The sequence below is a fragment of the Furipterus horrens genome, unplaced genomic scaffold (assembly GCF_987537825.1).
Source record: "Furipterus horrens unplaced genomic scaffold, mFurHor1.1.pri manual_scaffold_2, whole genome shotgun sequence".
NCBI classification, from domain to species: Eukaryota; Metazoa; Chordata; class Mammalia; order Chiroptera; family Furipteridae; genus Furipterus; species Furipterus horrens.
In genome coordinates this window covers 30,560,317-30,581,872 of record NW_028327172.1, presented here as the reverse complement: position 1 = coordinate 30,581,872, position 21,556 = coordinate 30,560,317, and the positions used below count along the sequence as shown (strand labels likewise).

The window sequence follows — 21,556 nt, the reverse complement described above, 5'->3', positions numbered from 1 at the left end:
AGCTGGGGGATGGATGCCCCTGGCATCTAGTGGGCAGAGGCCCCAGGGTTGCTGCTAAATATCCTGCATTGCACAGGACGGACCCGCAACAGAGAATGATCTGGTCCAAAGGGTCAGTAGCATTGCTGTTGAAAAACTCTGGCCTAAAAAACAAATCAGAGGGAAAGGACTCTTCTAATTATTGTGATAATTTTTATGCAATCTTATGAGAAATTCTGGAGGATGTGCGGGAGGCAGTAGGTAATCTATGACTGGCAAGTAGGATTGTGGGAGGTGATGTTGAGGACTAGAGATGCTCACCCCATACAATGGTGTAACGATGATGATTGAGTTTTGGATAAAGTTTATTGAGGCCAACTGTGTGCTGGGTATCGCGTGAAATTTTTTCATTGGTAATCTCAATTTGGTTCTTGCAAAATACAACTCTTATCAAAAAATGGAGGCTTGCAGAGATCAAGGAACTCAACTAAACCCTCAGGGGTAGTGAAACTCTGGAGCCCATGGTCATGTCCACTTTGCTATTATTTCCACAGAGGGAATAAACTGGGAGTCCACACACTGCATTGGGGCTGCTTGTGCTTTTCCTGTGGTCCACAGCTTGACCTCATGTCCAACATTTTTAAATGGATTTTTTGCATTTTTGGTGAGAACACCTGGGAAAGTGTGATGCTGATGGTTGGAGTACTCTCTGGTTTCCTGGAGGCCCCAGCTCTCTTTGTTACCCTGCGTTTTATGCCCTCTCCGTTTGTGCCACCAGCTGGTACCTGAAGGTGTTGAGTTCATGATCCCTGCTCTCTACCCCATGGCAGAATGTTAAAAGAGCAGGAACTCCAAAGAAAGAATGTTTGCATCCTGGTTTTTCTGTATGACTTTGGCCCCAGAGAAGTATCCTCATAGGGCTGATAGGAGGCCTCAATTAGTTAATATATATAAAGCACTTAAGACAGTACATGGTAAGTGCCATGCATGTATTAGTGTTGTTGTTGCTGTTACTTTTGCTTCTTTATAAAATAGCATCCTTTGGGATTAGTACTGGTGGACTGTCAAGTGGTCAGTATTCATAATGTTGCCAGCGATGCAGTTTAATATGGTCAGAAAGACTTCAGCCCCTTCCTATTTAAAATGAGGAAAATTTTAAATTTCCGGTTTGATGCTGATTTCACAAGAAAATGACTGTTAAATTGTCCAGTACAGTGCCTGACACAGTAAGACTCACAAGGTCAGTTTTCTCTCCCCATCCCAGCCTGGGTCAGGCATTCTCTATTGACATTTTAGACTGGATCATTCTCTCTTGTAGGGATTGTTCTGTGCATTGCAGGATATTTAACAGCATCCTTGGCCTTTACCCACTAGATGCCAGTAGCTCCCTGTCTTCCAGATGTGACAACTAAAAAATGTCTCCAGAAATTGCCAAGTGTCCCCAGGAAACAAATGCATCCCCAGCTGAGAACTCCTGGGTTAGGTCCTGCTACAGGTTCACAGGCACAGCACACGGTTGCTGCCCCACTAACCCATGTGAGTGCATTGAAAGCCATGTCACATTTATCTTATAGTATTTACTATATGTCAGCCATCCTGCCAAGCAGTGAGTTCAAGGTGAACTAATAAGTAAGGCTTCTGTGGCAGTAGCTCTTCAGGTGGTTTACTTATGTCTGATTAAATTTATTTCTGCAAACCACTTACTTTCAGCAGAGTCCTAAGGAGCTGGGTTTGAATCCCGATTCTCTTCCTCACTAGCTTTATGATTTCAGAAATTACTTAACCTCTTTGAGCCTTGTACTCATTTTAAAAACAAAGGTAAAAATACCTACTGCATAGGCTGTTGTGAACATTAAATGAGATAATGCGTGCAAATTATACAGGGCTTATTTCACCACATGGGAAGTGGTCTGTAAGTGAGAGCCACTGTTACCAAGACAAATCAGTGCTCTGAGGCTCCGTGATGAATAAAATATAGTTCTGTGGTTTATCTCCATCTAGTGTGGATCAGTGAAAACTTTCCCAAAGTTACTCTTCAATATTTGGCAAATCATCTTGGCTTTTGTTTTTAACTCGCTACTAAGACACATGTGTATATAGTCTGTATAGATGTCCCTGCGTTTCCATTTGTTCCCTCCTGAACAGATTCCTGTGTCATCAGCGATCATCCCAAGATACAGATCAAGAACTCGACTTTCTGCATGACTGCCTATCCCAACCTGACAATGATTAACTTCACCAGCCAGGCCAATAAGACGTTTGTCAGTGGGAGTGAAGAGTATTTCAAGTAAGGTGGCTTTTTTTTTTTTTTTTAATCACTTTCTAGGAGAAATCCAGTGAATTAATGAACCTTCAACTTGCAGACAGGGGGTGTGGGTGGCTGGAGGGGTGGGTTGCTCCCTCTGCACCCTCCCTACCTGTTCAAGTGATCAGTCAGGAAGATATTTCCCTGGGTTTGGCTTCTGAGAGCAGATGGTTGTGCCTCTGGGCCTGGAGATGAGAGCTGGCTGAATGCTGGTGGGGACAGAATTGCTGCTGCTGTAATTCATGGTGTTGATGCCCAAAACTTTGCAAACCCTTCATGCAGTTTGATCGTCTAAGCAGACCTTCACCTGACTAGTTTTCTTTCCCTCCTTCTGCATTTGAGAAGCAAAAAGTCAGAAACCAAGTCATGGTCAAGGATTTAAAGAACTAAATCATTTTTTTTTAAAGTTTCACCTTAGGTTTGTGCTTTCTACATCTGTATTGCCAGACACTGAGGACTGACATTCAGGGAAACTAGAAAATCCTCAGCCATTGCAGGACAATTTAGGAAAGTTCATGAAGTTATTTCTTAAGGGAGGTGAATGTAGGTAGAGCTCAGCGGGCAAATAAAGAATGTTCTCTAGTTAGGCCTAAGCTGGGGGTTGTAAACCTGTGCGCTTGGGGACCTTGCAGGGCCACCTGCCCTCTTGTCAGGTGAATGAGCGAAGAACAAACACACAGGAAGACAGAGAAGGGTGGGGGCTGGGGCAACCAGAGAGGATGCCTACCCCTGCCAGGGAGGCGGCTGCTGCTGGCCCACGTCACTGTCTCGTGGGAAGGTGGGCAGTGCCCCCAGAGTTGCCCTGTTACAAGGGAAGTTGGAGATAAAATCTGAAGCTTCATGTGTCTATCTCACTTTAAATGTTAGCAAATTAATTCAAATAAAACATTGGGCAACCCTGGCTGGTGTGGCTCAGTGGATTGAGTGCTGGCCTGAGACCCAAAGGGTCACGGGTTTGATTCCCAGTCAGGGCATACACCTGGGTTGCAGGCTGGGTCCCCAGTTGGAGGCGTGCAAGAGGCAACCACACATTGATGTTTCTCTCCCTCTCTATTTCGTTCCATTCCCTCCTCTCTAAAAATAAATAAATGAAATCTTTTTAAAAAACACTGGGCAAATAAAATGCATATATCAGTGGGGTCCTGGTTTGTGACCTTTACTTAGATAATAAAAAGTGGCCACTAATATTCCTACTAGTTGCCCAATTGCCATCCATTTCTATGCCAGATTTCTCTCCTGTGCAGACTCAGTGGGTACAGAACAGAAGGGGGACTTGGGCTGAATGATAAAATGATCCCCTTTGGAGATAATGTAGGAGCAGTGAGGGTGTGCGGTGATTCACCCTGAGCACCGAGTAACCGAGTGTGACCTGGTGGTTACATGAAGTCTGATCATATAACCCATGTGGTGAGGTATATTGTAACAGGATTTGTGAATCAGCTTTCATTGGTCTTTACTAATCCTCTGGGACCAGTCTTAGTTTCCAAGAGGAAATGTTATTAGGAGTTTCTTGGGACTCATCCAAGAGCCCTTATGAAAGAATGGAGTATTTGAGGTGGCTAAGGTACTATGGGATTGTTGATTAAGTGATTTACCCATTGCGGGGAGGAGTAGGTCCTTTTAATTGCTCAGGGAAGGTCTGGAAGCCCCTTCGCTTTGACCCTTGGTCAAGTCTACTCAGCTCTTGATCCCAGGTTGCCTCAGGGGTTGAAACTGAAATAGGCTTTCTCACCGCAGGGTACAGCCATTCCTGTTCCAAAAAGTGTGGCTGTGCCCTGCAAGATGGCCTCTTAGGTTGTCACTTGCTAGCTGACCAGAGGGGAGGGGCATGATACTGCTGCCTTCAGTTTCCTCAGCAAATCAGAAAGTTCTGGGCTATCCCTTTTACAGTCCAGTAGAGTCTAGGTTCTGGCCAGGCCTTTGCTCAGGTCACAGAAAACCACCAACCAACGAACACAGCCCTTTTATCCAGGATGGGATGGTCCAGGCTTATCAGAACCCACTGTCCCTACAACTGCCTCCTATCCTCAGGAGTGAATCTGCTTGCCCACCTACCAGCCAGGCTAAAGCTACTGCAGGCATGTGGGGGTCTCCAGGCAGGTCATGACTTCTTCAGCATGTATACAGGTTGTCAGCAGCAGAGATACAGGTAACCAGCACCCCCTGTCTGTTTGCAGGTGATACCTGTCTTTGAATGTGTTCCATGGGTAAGGTCCAGCCAGCATGTGGTCACATTTAGCCAAACTCAGCCTTAGGACATGCCCAAAGCAACTTGAACTAAAATGCAGAGCAGCATGTTTAGTCATTTAGCATCATGACCCTGTACTGATTTTTAACATTGAAAACGATACAACTACTATTGAAATACATCCTCATAAAAGAGTTCGACAATAGAGAAAACACACAAATATCATCCTTGACAGTTTAGAGTTTCTGTTAGCGATGTGACCTTCCATTAAGACATCAACCTTGGTAATGCCTGTTGCAGGGCTGTAGTGGGGTCCCCCCTGTGCTGTGGGATGTGTTGCACTTCTCCTGAGGCATGTCCTGATGACGGTAGAGTGGACATAGTCTTGTATAGAGTCTGTCCAGGCCCTAAGTGGCCTGCTAGCACATAATGAAGAACAGGGACAGTCTAGCTGGTCTGTCTGCCGACAGCTGTGGGCAGGAGCCCAGGTCAGAGACTCCCTCACAGTCTGATCTGATCAAGTCCCTCCCTGATGGGTAGGATGGGGGTTGCTGGAGTCTGTTCAAGGCTGCTGGCTCTGCTAGGAGAGTAAAGGCTTCCTCCCTCCCTCCCTACTCTTTCTCTTAGGTACTTCGTACTGAAGATTTCTGCAGGGATTGAATATCCTGGGGAGATCAGGTGGCCTCTAGCCTTCTGCCTCTTCCTGGCCTGGGTAATCGTGTATGCATCTCTGTCAAAAGGAATCAAGACTTCAGGAAAAGTAAGAACTTGTATTTACCTAAGAGAAAGCTCTGGAGCACCCAGGGGTGATTGTGCCATGAGCAGGTTAAAGAGCACTGAAAAGGGACTCAGGAGACGCAGGCACAATTCTGATTCCAGCACTGAGTAGCTGTGGGCCTTGGGGAGTGACTTCACTCCTGTCTGTAAAAATGGGATAAGAACACCTTTCCTTCATGGCTCTAGTAAGGCCTGAATGAGACAACTGTACACAGAGCTCCTGCTGTATGGTGGGGTGCAATGATTAGTTTCCTTCCCTTCCTGTTGGGGGCTGCCACTTCATTCAGCAGGTGGAACATCCCTGACATGATTCAGTCCCTCTCCCTGAACTCTAGAATGAGGGCTGCGGGCCTTTTGCCTCTTGGTCTGGCTGCCAGGTCTGTTATTGCTACTGTCAAGACACTGGGAAAAGATCAAAAGTGTGAAGTGATTCCCTTCTTCTCAAGCCCGACCGCCATGTTCTCGGCCTTTCATGCCCTTCTTCCAACTCCCAACCCAACACCCCTCCACCCCGTGTGCCCCCAGCACCAATGGGCGGCCCTCCTGCCAGTGGGATCTTGGCGATGCTTGCTGAGCGACACCTTGGCTGGCCCTTTGGAGACGCTGAAACTCCCACCGCAAGCTCAGTTCCAGGGCAGGAAGGCCAGGAGTCCAGGAAGCCCAGGAAGCCCAGGACACACGGGGTGCAGCCCTGGGGTCCCATTGTTTTCTTTAGTCTGTGATGGGTTAGGTGTAGGATGTTGTCACAGCCTGCCCTTTCCCTTGCTTTAGAATTTAATCCTTGGTGCTAGATTTTATGGGCTTCCTGGAATGGGACTCGCTGAGCAGCCCTGAGCAGGCTTTTCTTTTAGATCTGCTCACTTATCTCTGCTTCATTGAGAAAGGTTGCCAAATTGGGATCAATGATCAATTTTTCTTTTTTTAAAATGTGGAATAATGACACAGCCCTTGCGTGTGCAGACATTAATCATGGAACATTCTTTGGAAGCCTGGGTGAAGGCGGCTGAAGCTTCTTATTATAATGGACTCTTTTGTGATTGAAATTCCACCAACACAGTCATTTCTAAGCAGCGGGAATGTCCTCCTGCAGCTGAGATAAGCTCAGTTCCTCTTGCCCAGGGGCCCTAGGAGACGAGATTGGCTCCTTGCTTCCTATGAGAACTCACTCTTCCTTTGAGCAGCTAGAATTCCAGAGGCAGGGGTGAACGAGCAGGCAGCCTGCAGGTCAAATGCAGCCCATCTGACCGCAGGGGCTGCTGTGCCCCAGAGTTATGGCAAAAGCACAAAGCTAACCTAATTAGCTAGCACAGGCTGGTGGGGCCTTACCTTCCTACCTGTTCAGGGCTCCCGCTGTGAGCAGGATGCAGCCAAGTGTCAGGCCAGTAGGCTCACATCAACTAGTCATTGTCACTCCTGCCAAGTGTAATTCATTACTGTTCAAGTTTAATTCCTCTGACAGTACCTTCTGAAACAGGTGCATTCAGAAGCTCCCCTGGCTCAGGGGAGCTCGCTGGCATAGAGCCTCTGTGTACACCTGACTCACATTTAGGGCTCCCCAGGATTTATAAGTCAAACTGTGGGCCCTTTTAGTTCAGCAAGATCACTATCTGTGAAGTAAGTGCATCATCCCCACACCAAGCCTCAGACCCAGGTGAGGTGAGCAAGTGCACAGGGTGTGAAATTTAAGGTGGCACGCACTCTCAGGTTCCTGTATATGCTGGTTGAGCCCTGAGAATGGGTGTCTCCTTAAATTTTGAACTCCAGGTGCTTCACTTGCCTGTCCTTAGCCCTGGCCCTGCCTCACACATTTCTGATCTGCGGCCCACAGGGGGCCATTAGAGGGCTTTCAGGAATGGGAACACAAGAGCTGGAAAGCTTCAAGGGTGGATCCTGGCTCCAGCTGGGAGACCTTGAGCCAGATATTTAAACCCTTGCAATATACAACCTGAGCCTCAGTTTCCTCCTGCACAAAATGGGGCTAGTAATAGCTGGTCCATAGAGGGGGCCCCAGAAATGGTCATATTTGAACAGTCTCCCATTGTTAAATGGGAAGAGTTGTCTCAGCCAGTTAGACTGGTGGCAGTCTTGGGGTTTTCTTCCTGCCGGCCTGCTGTCTAGGTCATGTCCCCTCCTTGCCTCCTTCCATCCTCACTTCCCATCAGCCTGTGAAAAGATTTTCCTTAGTTGTTACCCTGCCCCTGCTGTCTTGGTGGGGTGAGGAGGTCAGACTGGTCAAGGCCATGGCCCGCCCTTGTAGGCATCCCCTCTCCCCAGCCCCATCTAACAGATGGGGGACAGCCCAGGCCATGGGGGGAGGGCAGTTTTCTCCTGAGATGTCAGGTGCCTTTGGTTTCATAATGTCTGTATAGAAGGGCTTCCTTAAGAGGAAAGAGAGAAGCAGGTTGGGCAGGAATAAGAGGGAGCAGGCCGCCCCTCCCCCACAGTGTCTAGCAATCCAAGTGCCTAAGGGCAGAGGGAGAGGAGATTGCTGTCCTGGGGACCGGAAAGAGACTCCTGGGTCAGTAGAGGTAGCAGTGCAGATGAAAGGATACCAGCCCATCCCTGTTCTGTACCCAGAATGAAAGAATTTGGTCTTGACCTGTAACTGGCTTCAGAGGAAGAAACAACTGCTCATTTCACCTCAACTGGCAGCCTGCCCCATTTCAGCTAATGGGAGCACCCTTTTGGTTGCTGAGGCCAAACATTTTGGGATCATCCTTGCCTCCACCCTCCCCGCCCCTCATTCCACATTAAATCGGTCAGGAAATTTTGTTGGCGCTTCGTGCAAGATAAACCCAGTGTCTGATCATTTTTCCTAGCTCCTGTTGGCATGCTGATTGGTACCTTACCCTCCTTCACCTGGATGGCAGCATGGCCCCCCTAACAGCTGTCCCTGCTTCTGCCCTTGTGCCCTGCAGTAGATTGACAACAGAGCACAGTGGGTAGTAGTTAAAATGTTAGATCATGTCACTCTGCCCAATTTCTGTGGCAGCTCCCATGCCCCACAGAGTATATCCACCCCACCTCCAGCAAGGCTCTACAGGATCTGTCCCTACCCCCCCACCCCCAACCCCTCTGATTTCCTCTCCTGCCTGTGCTCTGCTCCTGGCTGTTCCTAGAAGTCAGACACAGTCCCGTCTTAGGGCCTTACTCCAGCTGTTCCCTCTGTCTCGAATGTTCCCCCAGATTTCAGTTGGCTCACGTTCGCTTCCTTCAAATTCTGGCTAGTTTTGCAATGAGGCTTTCTGTCTGCCCCATTTTAATATGGCCCTCTTCCCGGAGTCCCCTCTGCATGTCCCATCCCCTTTTACTTTGCTCTTTTTCTTTTCTTCTGGTGCACGCATCCCTTTCTAATATGCCACAAATGATGCTGTCATTACTACTGGTTGCCCACCTCCCTAGCTAGAATGTAAGCTCTTTGAGGTCTTTGTCATGTTTACTGATATAGCCCATGTGCTTAATGAAATGATCCCAGGAGCTATATCTTAATCTCAACCCTAACCTACCCCCAACCCATTCCCTGCAAGCCCCCAAATCAGTCCTCATCCCCTGAAACCCCAGTGTCTGCCAGTCACTGGATCCTCCTTGCCAGGCCCTAGAGTTGGCGTCTGTCTCCTCCCCAGGGTGCAGGTGCCCCAAGGTGGGAGATGGCAGGGGGGAAAGGAGTGACTGAGCCAACAGTGCTCGCCCAGTCGGCTATCCATGCCCACCCCAGGGACCAGAGAGGGCTTGATGGGCTGAGATGGGAGCTTAACTGCATCAAGCACCCTTCCCAGTATCTTCTAATGCACTTTCGGATGCAATTGGCCTGTGAGCTGAAGGCTGCCAGTGCCACTGAGACTGGTGAGACCTAGGCAAGATGAAAGCAGCACTTCTATTCTGGTGCCCCTAGACCTGTACCACTTTGAATGGGTTGTCGCACTGTACTCTTCCAACAGCCCCAGTTGGATAACAATATGCTGTTGTTATCGCCATTTTGTGGTGTGGAAACTGAGACTCATAGAGGTTAGATCACTTCTCAACACAGCCCAGCTCATAAGTGATGGATCTGGGATTTGAACCTAGGTCCGTGGAACTGTAGAGCCTGAGCTCTCACAGCCTGTTCTCTTCATCCACCAAGCCCTGATCCCAAGGCCTGTCTTCATCCCTAGGTTTGATTGACAGATAAGGAAGGAAATCACCTCCCACCTATCGCCATCCCTAGCCAATCACAGTCCCCAAGTTCTGCTGATATTTCTTCCCAAATGTTTCTTGACTGTGGTCCTTCCCTCTCCTCCAGAATCCAGGCACTTCCTTTGGTGGGCATTCAAGGCCTCCTATGACGTGGTCTCCTCCCATGTTCCTGGTGTCCCCTCACCATCATCACTTTTAGCCTGAACTTGATTTTGTCCTAACAGTGGTTAGAGCTTTGCCCTCACACACCTGCTTGCCCACTTTCTTCCTTCACTTTCCCACCTTGCCTCACCTCATTGGCCTCTAAGATCCAGCTCATGTGTCATCTCCATCAGTCTTTTAGTAAACTCCTGGGTTGAGCACAGCACCCTCACCTGGACCTCATAATCTCCTGTGTGTATTATTTAGCCTATTAGTCAGACACTGTCTCTGTGTCTTCATGAGTCCTTTCATCTTTATGCACCTAATGTCTGGCACAGTGCCCAGTTCATAGTAGGCCCTTGGTAAATGCTTGTTGAACTTAATTGTATTTAATGATGATCTATTATAAATCAGACAGTGTGCTAGGGGTTCATTTGATCCTCACAATTATACATTTTTAAGAAAGGTGCCCTTGTCCCCGATTATAGATACAGAAACTGAGATTCAAGAAGCTTAATAGTTTATCTAAGTTCTCAGAGCTATTCACTGCTAGAGATGCAATTTCATTTGAACCTAAATGTGTCTAATTCTCAGATCAGGATCTTTTCACCTCACCAGGCTGCCTCACTTAGAGTGTCTATATAAACAAAGATGGAACGCTTAAGCTAAAAGGATGAATCTCTAATGGTGGGATTTGGGGCATCGAGCAGAGGGTGGGCTGGGAGTTAAGGTGGGGTAGGAGTAAGCAGCTGGGTGGGGAGAGATCTCCCCTCACCGTCTGTATCATGGGCTGACTCACCCCACAGCCGTGGGTGTCATCCACAGACTTAATTTTGGTTCCCTCTAAGTCGCCTTTGGTCTGAGTGTCTTCCCCGTGTCCCCAGCCCTGGCAGAGTTTGGGGAAAACTTCCCAGATGCCCTCGGCATCAGGCACTTGTGTACAGGTGGCAGACGCCGCTCTGCCTCTGTGGAAGCTCCTTGGGCATGTCCTGCAGGTCTGCTCAATCTGTTGGATGGCTCTTCCAGGTGGTGTACTTCACGGCCACATTCCCGTATGTCGTGCTGGTGATCCTCCTCATCCGCGGGGTCACTCTGCCTGGAGCTGGTGCTGGCATTTGGTACTTCATCACGCCCAAGTGGGAGAAGCTCACGGATGCCACGGTGGGCTTCTGGTTTCATATATGACACGCTGCGGGGGGAATGGCACGCTGGGACGCTGGCTGCATGACGGAGGGGTTGGGCCTCCTCCCACAGGGCATCTCGCTGCTCCCAGTGACAAGGCCCTGACAATCTTGGAATGGAAATCTGTAATGAGAAGTGGGAAACTGGGCGTTTTCAGATTCCTGGAATAGTTGTCCTACAGCACGGATAGCTGCAGAGGCTGAAATGAAGGATGAAATCCCCTTAATAGCTTTGGGCCCCTCGCACCACTTATCTGTTACTAATTATAGTGTGTTGGAAGTGGAGTTCTTCGGGCTGGGAAACAGCAGCACTTAGGTCGACCACAGGTGATTCTGTGTTAAAGGGCTCAGACGCGTTGGAGTACTCTGGCGCCCCAACACAGGGCCAGCACACGCTTGTGCTTTCTCTGTGCATCCTCCACACAGGTGCATCTTACTCTAAAATTCCCAGTGCCCAAACCTCCAGGTGAGGGGGTGTTTGTTGAATAAGAAGTGAGTTCCCTCACCTTAAAGAAGTATATGCTTTTCCAGAATATGCTAAGAACACATAGCCAGGATTGAGTTTGCACATAACAGAAACCCCTCAAATAAAGGCCACTTAAGATAAAAGTTTATTTCACTTGCATGCCCTAACGCAGCCCAATAGTAGACAATCAGGCACTGATCGGGTAACTCCAGGGTGTCATCAGGGACCCAGACTCCTGTCTTTCTGCCCTTATATTCTCCATGTACATAGTTTCCATATGGCTGTCAGCGCTCCGGCCATCATAGCAGTATTCCAGATAGCACAAAGGCATGAGAAAAGGGGCAGAGATAGCATTCTCATGCTCTTTAAAAGTGAAGAAACCCCAGAAGTCCCACATCATACCTGATCTTCACATCATTGGCCAGAAACTAAATAATATGATTATCCTCTCTTAGCTGCATGTCCCCTTGATGCTGGGAGGGGGTCCTCTGGCTGGACAAAGGGCTGTGTTAAATGGGACCACAGCTTCGTTACTGAGGAGTACAGGAGAGTGGATGTGGAGGTAGGCCCAGCCTTCGCCAATGTCCGCTTGAAATTTCTCTTTGTGTAATTTAAGCACAATTTAAAAGCCAGATTTCATATATAAAAATGATGGGAAATCTATCATACAAATCATATAAATCTCTAGCTCAAACTCTTGAGCAGCCTTCCGGAGTTTTATGAGGACAATTAAGAGAAATCACCAGGAGAACCGAGAGGCAATGTCAGCCAAGTTCAAGAGGCACATGGCACTCTATAACCCGCTCTACTGGGGCACAGAGGCTGCTTGACTACAATGAGGAGCTGTAGAATTTCAGATTTTTAATGGCAGTTATAATCTGTAGGAACATTCATTTTAAAAGGTTTATGTCATGTGTCCACAAATATGTCTCGCTGCAGCAAATTGTTTTTTGAGAGTGACTGCAGCTGAAGAAAGGGCTCTCCCCTCTGTATGGTCTTCCATGGTAGGGAACAGAAGATGAAATGTGTTTGTACTTTACTGAACTCCTCTTCTTTGATTCAAATGGAGTCAAAATCCCCCAGGTAATTCACTGCCTTTTTGGCTTCCAGCACAAATGAGGTTTCTCAGCTACATTGGTGCCAAAGTCATCTTGTCCCTGAGTGCCTTTGCCTGGAGAGGTGACATGGCATTGGTCATGGCAGACTCTCCTGTGTGGGTCAGCCTCTCTCAGCGACCTTGACTCCTCTTTCCTTTTGTCTGCCAGGTGTGGAAAGATGCTGCCACTCAGATTTTCTTCTCTTTATCTGCTGCATGGGGAGGCCTGATCACTCTTTCTTCTTACAACAAATTCCACAACAATTGCTACAGGTCTGTGGCAGCTTTTCAAGTCCCAGAGGGGGCTGGTGAGTGGGACTAGGGCCCCGGGGCAGGAAAATGGAAGGAGACCACATCCTCATACTTTATCCGAGGTAGAGCCGGAGAGTTGCCTCTGGCATAGGTGACCCCACTGCTAAGGACTAGCTGCTGGCTTTTGGTGGCCTGCACCCCAACTTGTACTGAAGATGCAGACACATGGGATGGAACAGAGCCTCTGGCAGCACTGAGCAGCTGGCTGGGTCCTGGGGGAGTCACTGTGTAAGCTATCCAGTCCATGGTATAGTTGCATGGTAGTCATTGTTCAGTCACTCAGAAAATATTTTCCTAGAGAGCACTGTAAGAAAAGAACACCTTGGTAATGGATGTGTTAATGAACTCAATGGTAGAGGTCCTATTACAATGTGTACATATATCAAGTCATCATATTGGCCCTGACTGGTGTGGCTCATTTGGTCAGAGCATCGTCCTGCAAAGTGAAAGGTTGATGGTTCAATTCTCGATCAGGGCCTGTACCTGGGTTGCAGGTTCGGTCCCTGGTCAGTGTGTGTGAGAGGCAACTGATCGATGTTTTCCTCCCTCCTTTCCCTCCTCTCTAACATAAATAATAAATAAAATAAAAGCATCGTATTGTATACTTTAAATATAATACAGTTTTGTCAGTTATATCCAATAAAGCTGAAAAAATACAAAACTTTGAGTCCCCCTCCGAGATCTATTAATCTGAATGTCTGGAGGTGGGGTAGGCCCAGGAATCTGTAAATGCAGACAGGATCCTCAGGGGGGTCCGCTGACGGTGACATTTGGTTAGTGTGATGTTGGGGGCTCTGGAACTCCCCAAACCTGACAGAGCCTGACCAGTTCCTGCAGGAGATTATATTGGAAATTTAAATATGTCTGTGACAAGCAATAGCAAAATAAGATCCATTCTCTTGGGGAGCTGATAAAAAAGGAAAGGAAGGAAGGAAAGAAGTAAAGAAGTAGGGAGGGAGGGAGAAAGGGAGGAGAGAAGAAAGAAAGGAAGGGAGGAAGAAAGGAAGAAAGGTTGGATGGAAGGAAAGAAGGAGAGGAGAGAGGGATGGACCTTGGAGTCAGACAGTTGAGTTTTGACTTTACTCTTTACCAAAACTCCAAGGTGTGGGCAAGATATGTTCTCTGAATCTCTGTCTTCTCATCTATAAAATTCAGATTATATTTTGTTGAGGGATAAAAGATGATGTATACAAAATTTTCAGAGCAATATTTTGCACATAGTATATGCTCACTAAATGGCAGTTGCCATTATTATTGTTGTTAATGTATGGGATATTTTGTGAAGCAAGAAGACAAGATTCTAGTTAAGCCATGGCCTGGGATGGCTGGGATGGCCTCACGGGAGTGAGATCTACACAGGCCAGATTTCAGCAGGTGCAGGGGAGGAGGGAATGTTTCCAGGTGGCAGAAACAGCTTGAGTTGGGAATGAGTGGGAATGAGTGTGACGGTGATGTGGGGCAGGAGCAGGTCAGGGGGACTGGATCTGCAGATGTCTGCATGGGGGCCAGAGAGAGCCTTTGTATTAATTAGTCTGCTAGGGCTGCCATAACAAATGCCACAGAGTGGGGGACCTGAACAACAGAATTTTCTCACAGTTCTAGAGGCCAGGAGCCCAAGATCAAGGGGTTGGCAGGGCTGATTTCTTTTGAGACCTCTCTGCTTGGCTTGTCGATGGCTACCTTCCCCTTGTGTCCTCACATGGTCCTTACACTGTGGCTGTATCTGTGTCCACCCTAATAACTTATATTTAATTTAATTACCCATTTAAAGATGCCATCTCCAGATACAATTACATTCTAAGAACTGGGGGTTAGGAATTCAACATACGAATTTTAGGGGCACACAATTCAGCCCACAACAGCTGGAATGACAGATGATGGTCCTTGAATTTCATTGGCCACAGCTTCTCACTAAAACGAATGACCCGAGAATCAGTGTGAACTCCGGGAAACATTGCTCTGTGCTTTGTTAGAAATGAAGCTGCGTGGTGTGGCAGAAGAAGGAGCATGGGGCCGAGAGGCAGGCAGTCTGGTTAAAAAGTGCTGACCTACCATTAATTAGCCATTACCTTCCCCTGGGCGTCGGTTTCCTCATGGGTAAACTAAGGGGCGGGCAAGGCGGGTTGTTTACTGAGCACTTGTCTGTGCCAGGAGTCATCTCGTTCTGTCCTCACAACAGCTGCGAGCGAGGTAGGGTCATTGCCACCATTTAAAATCAGAGGGGAAAGAAGAGACTTGCCATTAAGATATAGGAGAACTGGGATTTGAATTTGGCTTTGAGGCTCCATCTAGCGGTGACCTCTCTCCAGTCTAGGCTGGCTGGGGAACTGCAGCCTGTTGCCGGCAGAGGGCGCCGGGAGGCACACACAGGGCTGGTTTCTCCCCTCTGCTTCTCCTTGCTCTTCTTGGCCTGGGTGCCCCAACTTTAGTCTACCTTCATACCTTGGTGGCATTTCATGGTCCCACGGCCTTCTCTTCTGCGGCTCCTGACCCCGAAAGGCCCCATCTGCTCAATTTCTGCTCTGATGGACAGACTGGGGTCAGTCCGTGCAGCGAGGGAACACTCGGTTTGCAGCGTGTAGAGTCAGAGGTCCTTGGACAGGGCCGTCAGGGGAGATTTGTTTGAGCCTTTTGGTTTCTATAAATTCAGCCCAAGGGAGTGCGTGGTCAGGACCGGTTTTTCCTTTCCTTGTGGCTAAGAGAAGACAAGGCCAGCCTGCAGCGAGTGCATGTTGAGAAATGGCATGTGCACACAGACACATGTGCACACGTTGTGTCCTTCCCACTCACCACGCGCACCTAACGGTACTCTGGTCTCTTCCTCCAGGGACACTCTAATTGTCACCTGCACCAACAGTGCCACAAGCATCTTTGCCGGCTTTGTCATCTTCTCAGTTATTGGCTTCATGGCCAATGAACGCAAGGTCAACATTGAGAACGTGGCGGACCAAGGTACAGTGTTGTTGTCACCCTGCTGCTGCTTCATGAGATCCCCATTTAGGCTCTGCCGGGGAGTTGGCTTTCTGGAACAGGACGGTGGGTTGCACAGCCTGGGTCCCCCTTTGTGAAGGGTCAGAGATATGACTTCAGTAGAAGCTCATGCAGGGTTAGGGCTGGCTGGTCCCTAACCAGAGGGGCTGCTATAAAAGCCCCTGTCCTGCCCACTCCCACCCTCCACTTCATTTTCTCTTTTCCCTCTTACCTCAGCTCCAGTCTGAGTAAGGCCTCTCCCTGTTGCACCTGTTGGTGTGGGTAGAGGACTCAGTAGGCAAAACAGTGTCCCCGGAGCTGAGGCGGACACAGCCTGCGGCAGGGTGTCATTCTTTGCAGAGGACTCTAGAAACTGAGTACTAACACTTCATGAGAGCATTGACTTCAGAGCAGCCTTTTCCTGACAAAGCACTTTCCCAATTGGTAGGTCAAATGTGCTCTCAGGGCTTTCTGCTTAGTGAGCAAGATAGACCTGTAATTTTTTTTTCCAGTGGGTGGAAAGGTTGGATGGCAGCAGTGGGAAGGATGTAGAATAAATGTTTACTCTCTACCCAACTCATCCCTATGTTCGTGGCTATCATTTGTGGGGCACTTCCGAGTTTACAGAGAACCTTCATTTTCATCTCATTCAATCCATGTTTCTAGCATAGCATTTTGCAGAGAGAGAATGTTTAAAATTTTTATTTAACTCTTGATTTCCACCCAGCCTTGTTCTCCAAATTTGGGTGTTTGGTAGGTTTGGGGGAATTAAGGGCTTTCATTGTGGCTATTATTGTCCATCATTATGATCATTCTCTAATCAGACCTCCAGGGGATGCCTCAGCATGGGGCCCAGGCCAGGGCAGCTTCGCTGTGCACTTACCTTTCCTCAAGGAGCCCACTGCAATCCTCAATGATGGCTCAGATCCCAGCACGTGAGGGAACTAAGCCCTACAAATGTCACCTTTTTGGTGGGCTGCCGGGTCTCTCATGGCTCTCCCAGGATAATGAATGAGTGCTTCGGTTAAGGAGCCAGCATGTTTCAGAGGGTGATTATCTCTTTCCGGGGAGCCTGTGAAACCCCAGGTGTGTTTGGTTCTGTAACAGTGCCCTGAATTAGGGGAGCTGAGCTGGTCGCTCTCCTCTGTGGAAAATCCTCAGCTCCCTGGAGGGCAGGGAGGGACAGAGAGAGGGGAGAGGAGACTCTGCCTTCAGGGGTGCGTTGCACCCCAGCTGTCCTCCTTTCCTTTCAGCACAGTGGCTGGAGCAGGTAGGGTGCTGCCCCATTTTCTAGCAGATCTGAGGTGGTTTGTTATTTCTGTGACATCACTGTCCTCATTGTGAACCAGTGGCCCAGCCACATTAGTTAACACATCTGAGCTCTTTTCTGCTACAGGAAAGGGATTTGGGAGCTCATGTCCCTAAAACCCACATGGAATCCTGTTTTTCCTTTACATCAAAAGAATCAGGCAATTGCCCATGTTTCTCTCTGAAACTGCCCTTTCCCGGATTGTTTTTACTTCCTCTGATTTTAACAAGGAGAAGAACACTTCTAACAGGTTCTGACATGTTGTGTTAATCCTGGGTAGTTTCTCACTGACACCAGCACAGGGACAGTGAGCTTCATTCCCCACAGGGGAAGGGGCAAGTGGCCTGTGAGGACTTCTCCCTGACCCCATGGGGCAGCTGGCCCTGCTTATCTGAATTTGCATGCATGAGAATGATTTGTGGGTGTGTTTGATTTCCCTGGTATAGCGGAGGTTCTGATGAATGCCAGGACAGAGATTTGGGGTCAGGCCTGCATTAAGTGCCAGCTCTCTGCCTCTAGCTGGACAAACTTGGCATATAGACATGCAGTACATTTTTGCTGACCCAACATTAGTACCTGTGGTTTGGTCTTTAGTAAAAACATGTTCCCTTTAGTGACCTAACACTCTATTTTGTTTATGGCTCCCTTCTAAGGGAAGCATTTTTTGTCATAGTCATTACCCCAAATCTCAGCTATTCTGGAGTTTTGGGGGGCTGTGTGTTGGATTGGTGATGAGAGCAAGCTGTCCCCGCCTTTTACAATGAGCATAAGGAAGGCTTCTCAGGCATCTACTCCGGAAAAGCAGCTTCCTGGAAAGCCAACCTTCCAGCATCATACACATGGCTACCTGTGTAGCGGTGACTCATGGTCAGAATTCAACCCAAGTCCTACTAAGATGCTCATCCAACAGCAGGAAGATGGGGTTAGACCAGAGCAGATGGACACAAATGTGCGCTTTGTATTTAGAGTTCCCAAGTCTAGTGGTAACTGTCAGGGAACCGAACCACTAGGAAGTGCTGCCTTGGTCCCCTCACCCCTAATACTTCAGAGACTGTGCCAATCAAAGTGAACACACTCAAGCAGGCCTGACCATCCAGCCATCTGTCTATCATCTGGATGCCAACCCTTCCGCCCGGAGGCACAAGGGTTCAGGTGTATCTTCTGCAAACTCATCCATTTGTAATAGATTTCACAGCAGAGTGGCTATTCCCCATGTGCTATGACTCTTGACATATTGCATTAACCAGGGCACCTGGCTGTGTCTTAAGTGTCTCTCCAGGATAAAGGAAGCTGTCACTCTAGGTCTCTGGGGGCCTGTCTCAGTTGCTGGCATGCAGAGTCCCTTTGATCCCCTCTTGCAGGAGGAGTATAATAGTCTGTGCTTCCTGAGCCTCACCATGTTCAGGCATTGTTCTGAGCCCTTTAATGATACCAATCTATTTAATTCTCACAGAAACCTGACGAGGTAGGTAGGTACTATTATCTCCATGGCATGGGTAAGGAAACTGAGGTCTGTGCCAGAGAGAGCAAGTCTCACCTGAGATCTCACAGCCTGCTTTCCAGTGCCTGGGGCCATGGAGCCTGGACTCCACCCCTGGGCAGTGCAGCCTCCGTTGGGGTTGGAGAGACAGACGCAAGGGGCTCACCTGGGGAAAATGCTGCTGTGGCTCAGATAATCCATATTTTGAGGGGGAAAAAAAACTGAACTCTACAAAATAATGTAAAAATGTATTTTTAAAACCCACATCCCAGCCATTTTGGATGAACAGAGCTTGCTGGAAAGGATGCCTTCACCTGTGTACTTTAGGGAGGCAGCTGACGTGGAAGCAGCCACATAGTTTGAAATCTTTCTCACCCTGAAAAAGCAGTAAAAAGCCCAAAGGGCTGAATCCTGTTAAAGCGATTAGCCAAAGTCCTCCGGGAGTGGCCATTTCAAGACCTCTTGCCCACTTTACGGGCCTGACCATCGCCAGAGCACTGCCTGCCTTTCCTGGGGTTCTTCATTTGAGACCTGTTTTCAGCTGCAGTTGAATACAGATTTTTCTTTATGGTTCACATAGGGAGCCTTCCGAGGCTGGCTCTACTGTGTGCTCAATAAATGCAAAAAGCCGGGGTATCTGAGGCATTGGAGGCTTTATACTTTACCCCAAGGCCCTCACCTGATACAGTCCAATTTAAAAAGTGTTGTGCTTGAGTTGGAAAAACTCTGGGTGCTGCGATTTCTGGTTTCTACACGTGCATGGGCTGTGTATTGCCCTGGCATTCACTTGTCTCTGCCCTTTAGCATTTAGTTTTTTTCTGACAAGGAAATTCACAACTGCCCATCTTTAGCCATCTTAGGTTACAGTAACCTTCCCAGTGAGCCCCAGAGGCAGGTAGGAACCGCTGGCAGGGCTTTATGATGGCAGAGAAAATGACAGCTCAAATCTCCTCCACCAAGATTACATGCAGTATTCCTTGGAAGACCCTACTCAGAACTGCTGATTTCCAAGTTCATTGTTCACTTATCATAGAAGCTAATGTTCTGTAAGTGTTGAGTGAGGCATTGGTCTCGGTGCTTTGCCTGCATTTTCTCATCTGTTTTTCATAACCACTCTGTGAGGTACTATTGTTGTCCCCATTGTACAGAGGGGCAAAATTGAAGCTCGTAGAATTAAGTTACTTGTCTAGGGTTGCACAGCTGGTAAGTCTTGGAGTGTGAGTTCAGACCCAGAGCTGTCTGACCATTAGAACCAAAACTTTGTTAACCCTTACACTATCTATGATTTATCATCCCTTCTCTCCCAGCTAAATTCCCCATGGACTGACAAGCCCCATCTTTACCAAGCCTTTGTAGGGCAAGACCCTAAAAGGGTTAGTTGTATTTATGTTTTATGTAAATAGATTCTCCTGGAGGAGTGAATAGGAGAAAGGATCATTATAAAGGGACAAATGATGTCATTCTGGGAATGTTCTAACTTTAGAGCAGGGTGCTCAACCTTAGCACTATTGATGTTTGGGTCTGATAATTCTTTCTTGTGGGGATTGTCCCATTCAATGAAGGATGTTCAGCAGCATCCCTGGCCTCAACTCACTAGATGCCAGTAATTGTCCTCTACCATCCCAGTTGTAAAAATAAAAAATGTCCCCAGAAATTGCCCAGTGTCCCCTGGGGGTAAAATCACCTTTTGTGGAGAACCACTATTCCAAAGGGTAATTATTATATTCTTCCCCAAGTCATCAATATAAAGATGGGGTTTTTGTGTTACCTTCATGGCATACAGCTTGGCCTTGGGGTCTGAGTCTCTGTCTTGGCACTATTTTTGAGCCTCTCTTCTCAGTTCCCCAAAATATGGACCTTATTTCTCTGGTTTTTCCCTTCAAGAAGCTTGAGTTGAGATCTAATTAGGGAAATGGGTAAAAATAAGTAAAAACAGAACAAACAAACAAACAAAAAAATCCAAAACCAAAAAAACCAAAACCAGTAGGAGCAGCGTATAATAAGTAACAATTCAGAACTTCCATGGAGAAAGCCCTGTGGGCTTTCAGGAAGAGGGGCCTGGAGCTGGTCTGGTCTGCAATGATTTGTCTTATTCTTTCCAGGGCCAGGCATTGCATTTGTGGTTTACCCAGAAGCCTTAACCAGGCTGCCCCTCTCTCCGTTCTGGGCCATCATCTTTTTCCTGATGCTCCTCACTCTTGGACTTGACACTATGGTGAGCCCCTTCCCCTCCCATTGCTTCCCCAGGCTCCTTAGAACCCTCCCTTCTCCTGGGTCCTGTGTCCAGCCTACAGCAGGGGATGGGCTTAGCGAAACCTGAATTTCTTCTCTTGAGCGATGTAGACATGCTGAGGTGCCTGTCTGGGGCTCAGGATAACCTCCTATTTGTGGGCGATTCGTGAGATGGTGCCAAGGTGCCATTTTCTCCTTCTTTAATTCTTTGCTCCATTTTCTGTGCAAGTTTCAGCCTGTGTATTTCCCACCCTGGTGTCATTTTGCCAAAGCAAATCCTGTGGGGCTGGGTAAGGAAAAATAATAGGAAGTCAGTTTCACGGAAATTGCTGTAGGGCTGAGACTACTTACAACCAATCATGTTGACAGGCACTCAGAGTTTAGTAGTTGGGTGCAGAGAGGGTTTTTCCTCAAGTAGAAGATCAAATGCAGGTAACGTGGAGGAGAAGAATTTACTTCTCATCAAAACACAGTGAAACTTCATGTATCCTGATGGGTGAGTATGAGTGCAGAGTCTGGGGGGCTGGAGCCACAGTTTATAAAGTTCATATCCTGCTTACATTCCCCAACCAGGCCCAACAACGGAACGCAGTCCTAAAAACCAAACCTGATACAGACACCACTTTGCCTGGTGGGAAACACAAAGGCTTTGGGGCGCCTCTGGACTGTGTGGTCTATCTCTGATGCCCTTTTCCTGGCATCTTTCTAGTTTGCCACCATCGAGACCATAGTGACCTCCATCTCGGACGAGTTCCCCAAGTACCTGCGCACACACAAGCCGGTCTTTACTCTAGGCTGCTGCGTTTGTTTCTTCATCATGGGCTTCCCAATGATCACTCAGGTGAGTTGGGGTGGGGAGATGGGGGCTTGGCAGCTGTCTGTCCTTCCAGCCTCAGCTCTCAGACCTCATAACAATCACCAGATCACTGCCAATGCTGCAGACATGG

General features: G+C 48.0%; 1 protein-coding gene across 1 annotated transcript in view; it reads left to right on the top strand.

The window, feature by feature from the left end:
* Nucleotides 1-21,556, top strand: part of SLC6A5 (solute carrier family 6 member 5) — a 43,872-nt gene that overhangs the window by 12,455 nt on the left and 9,861 nt on the right. The window contains exons 6-12 of the mRNA XM_090267623.1: nt 2,125-2,266; nt 5,100-5,232; nt 10,590-10,724; nt 12,476-12,579; nt 15,446-15,570; nt 20,480-20,592; nt 21,319-21,450. Coding sequence (XP_090123749.1) covers nt 2,125-2,266; nt 5,100-5,232; nt 10,590-10,724; nt 12,476-12,579; nt 15,446-15,570; nt 20,480-20,592; nt 21,319-21,450 — 884 coding nt within the window. The remainder of the gene's footprint in view (nt 1-2,124; nt 2,267-5,099; nt 5,233-10,589; nt 10,725-12,475; nt 12,580-15,445; nt 15,571-20,479; nt 20,593-21,318; nt 21,451-21,556) is intronic.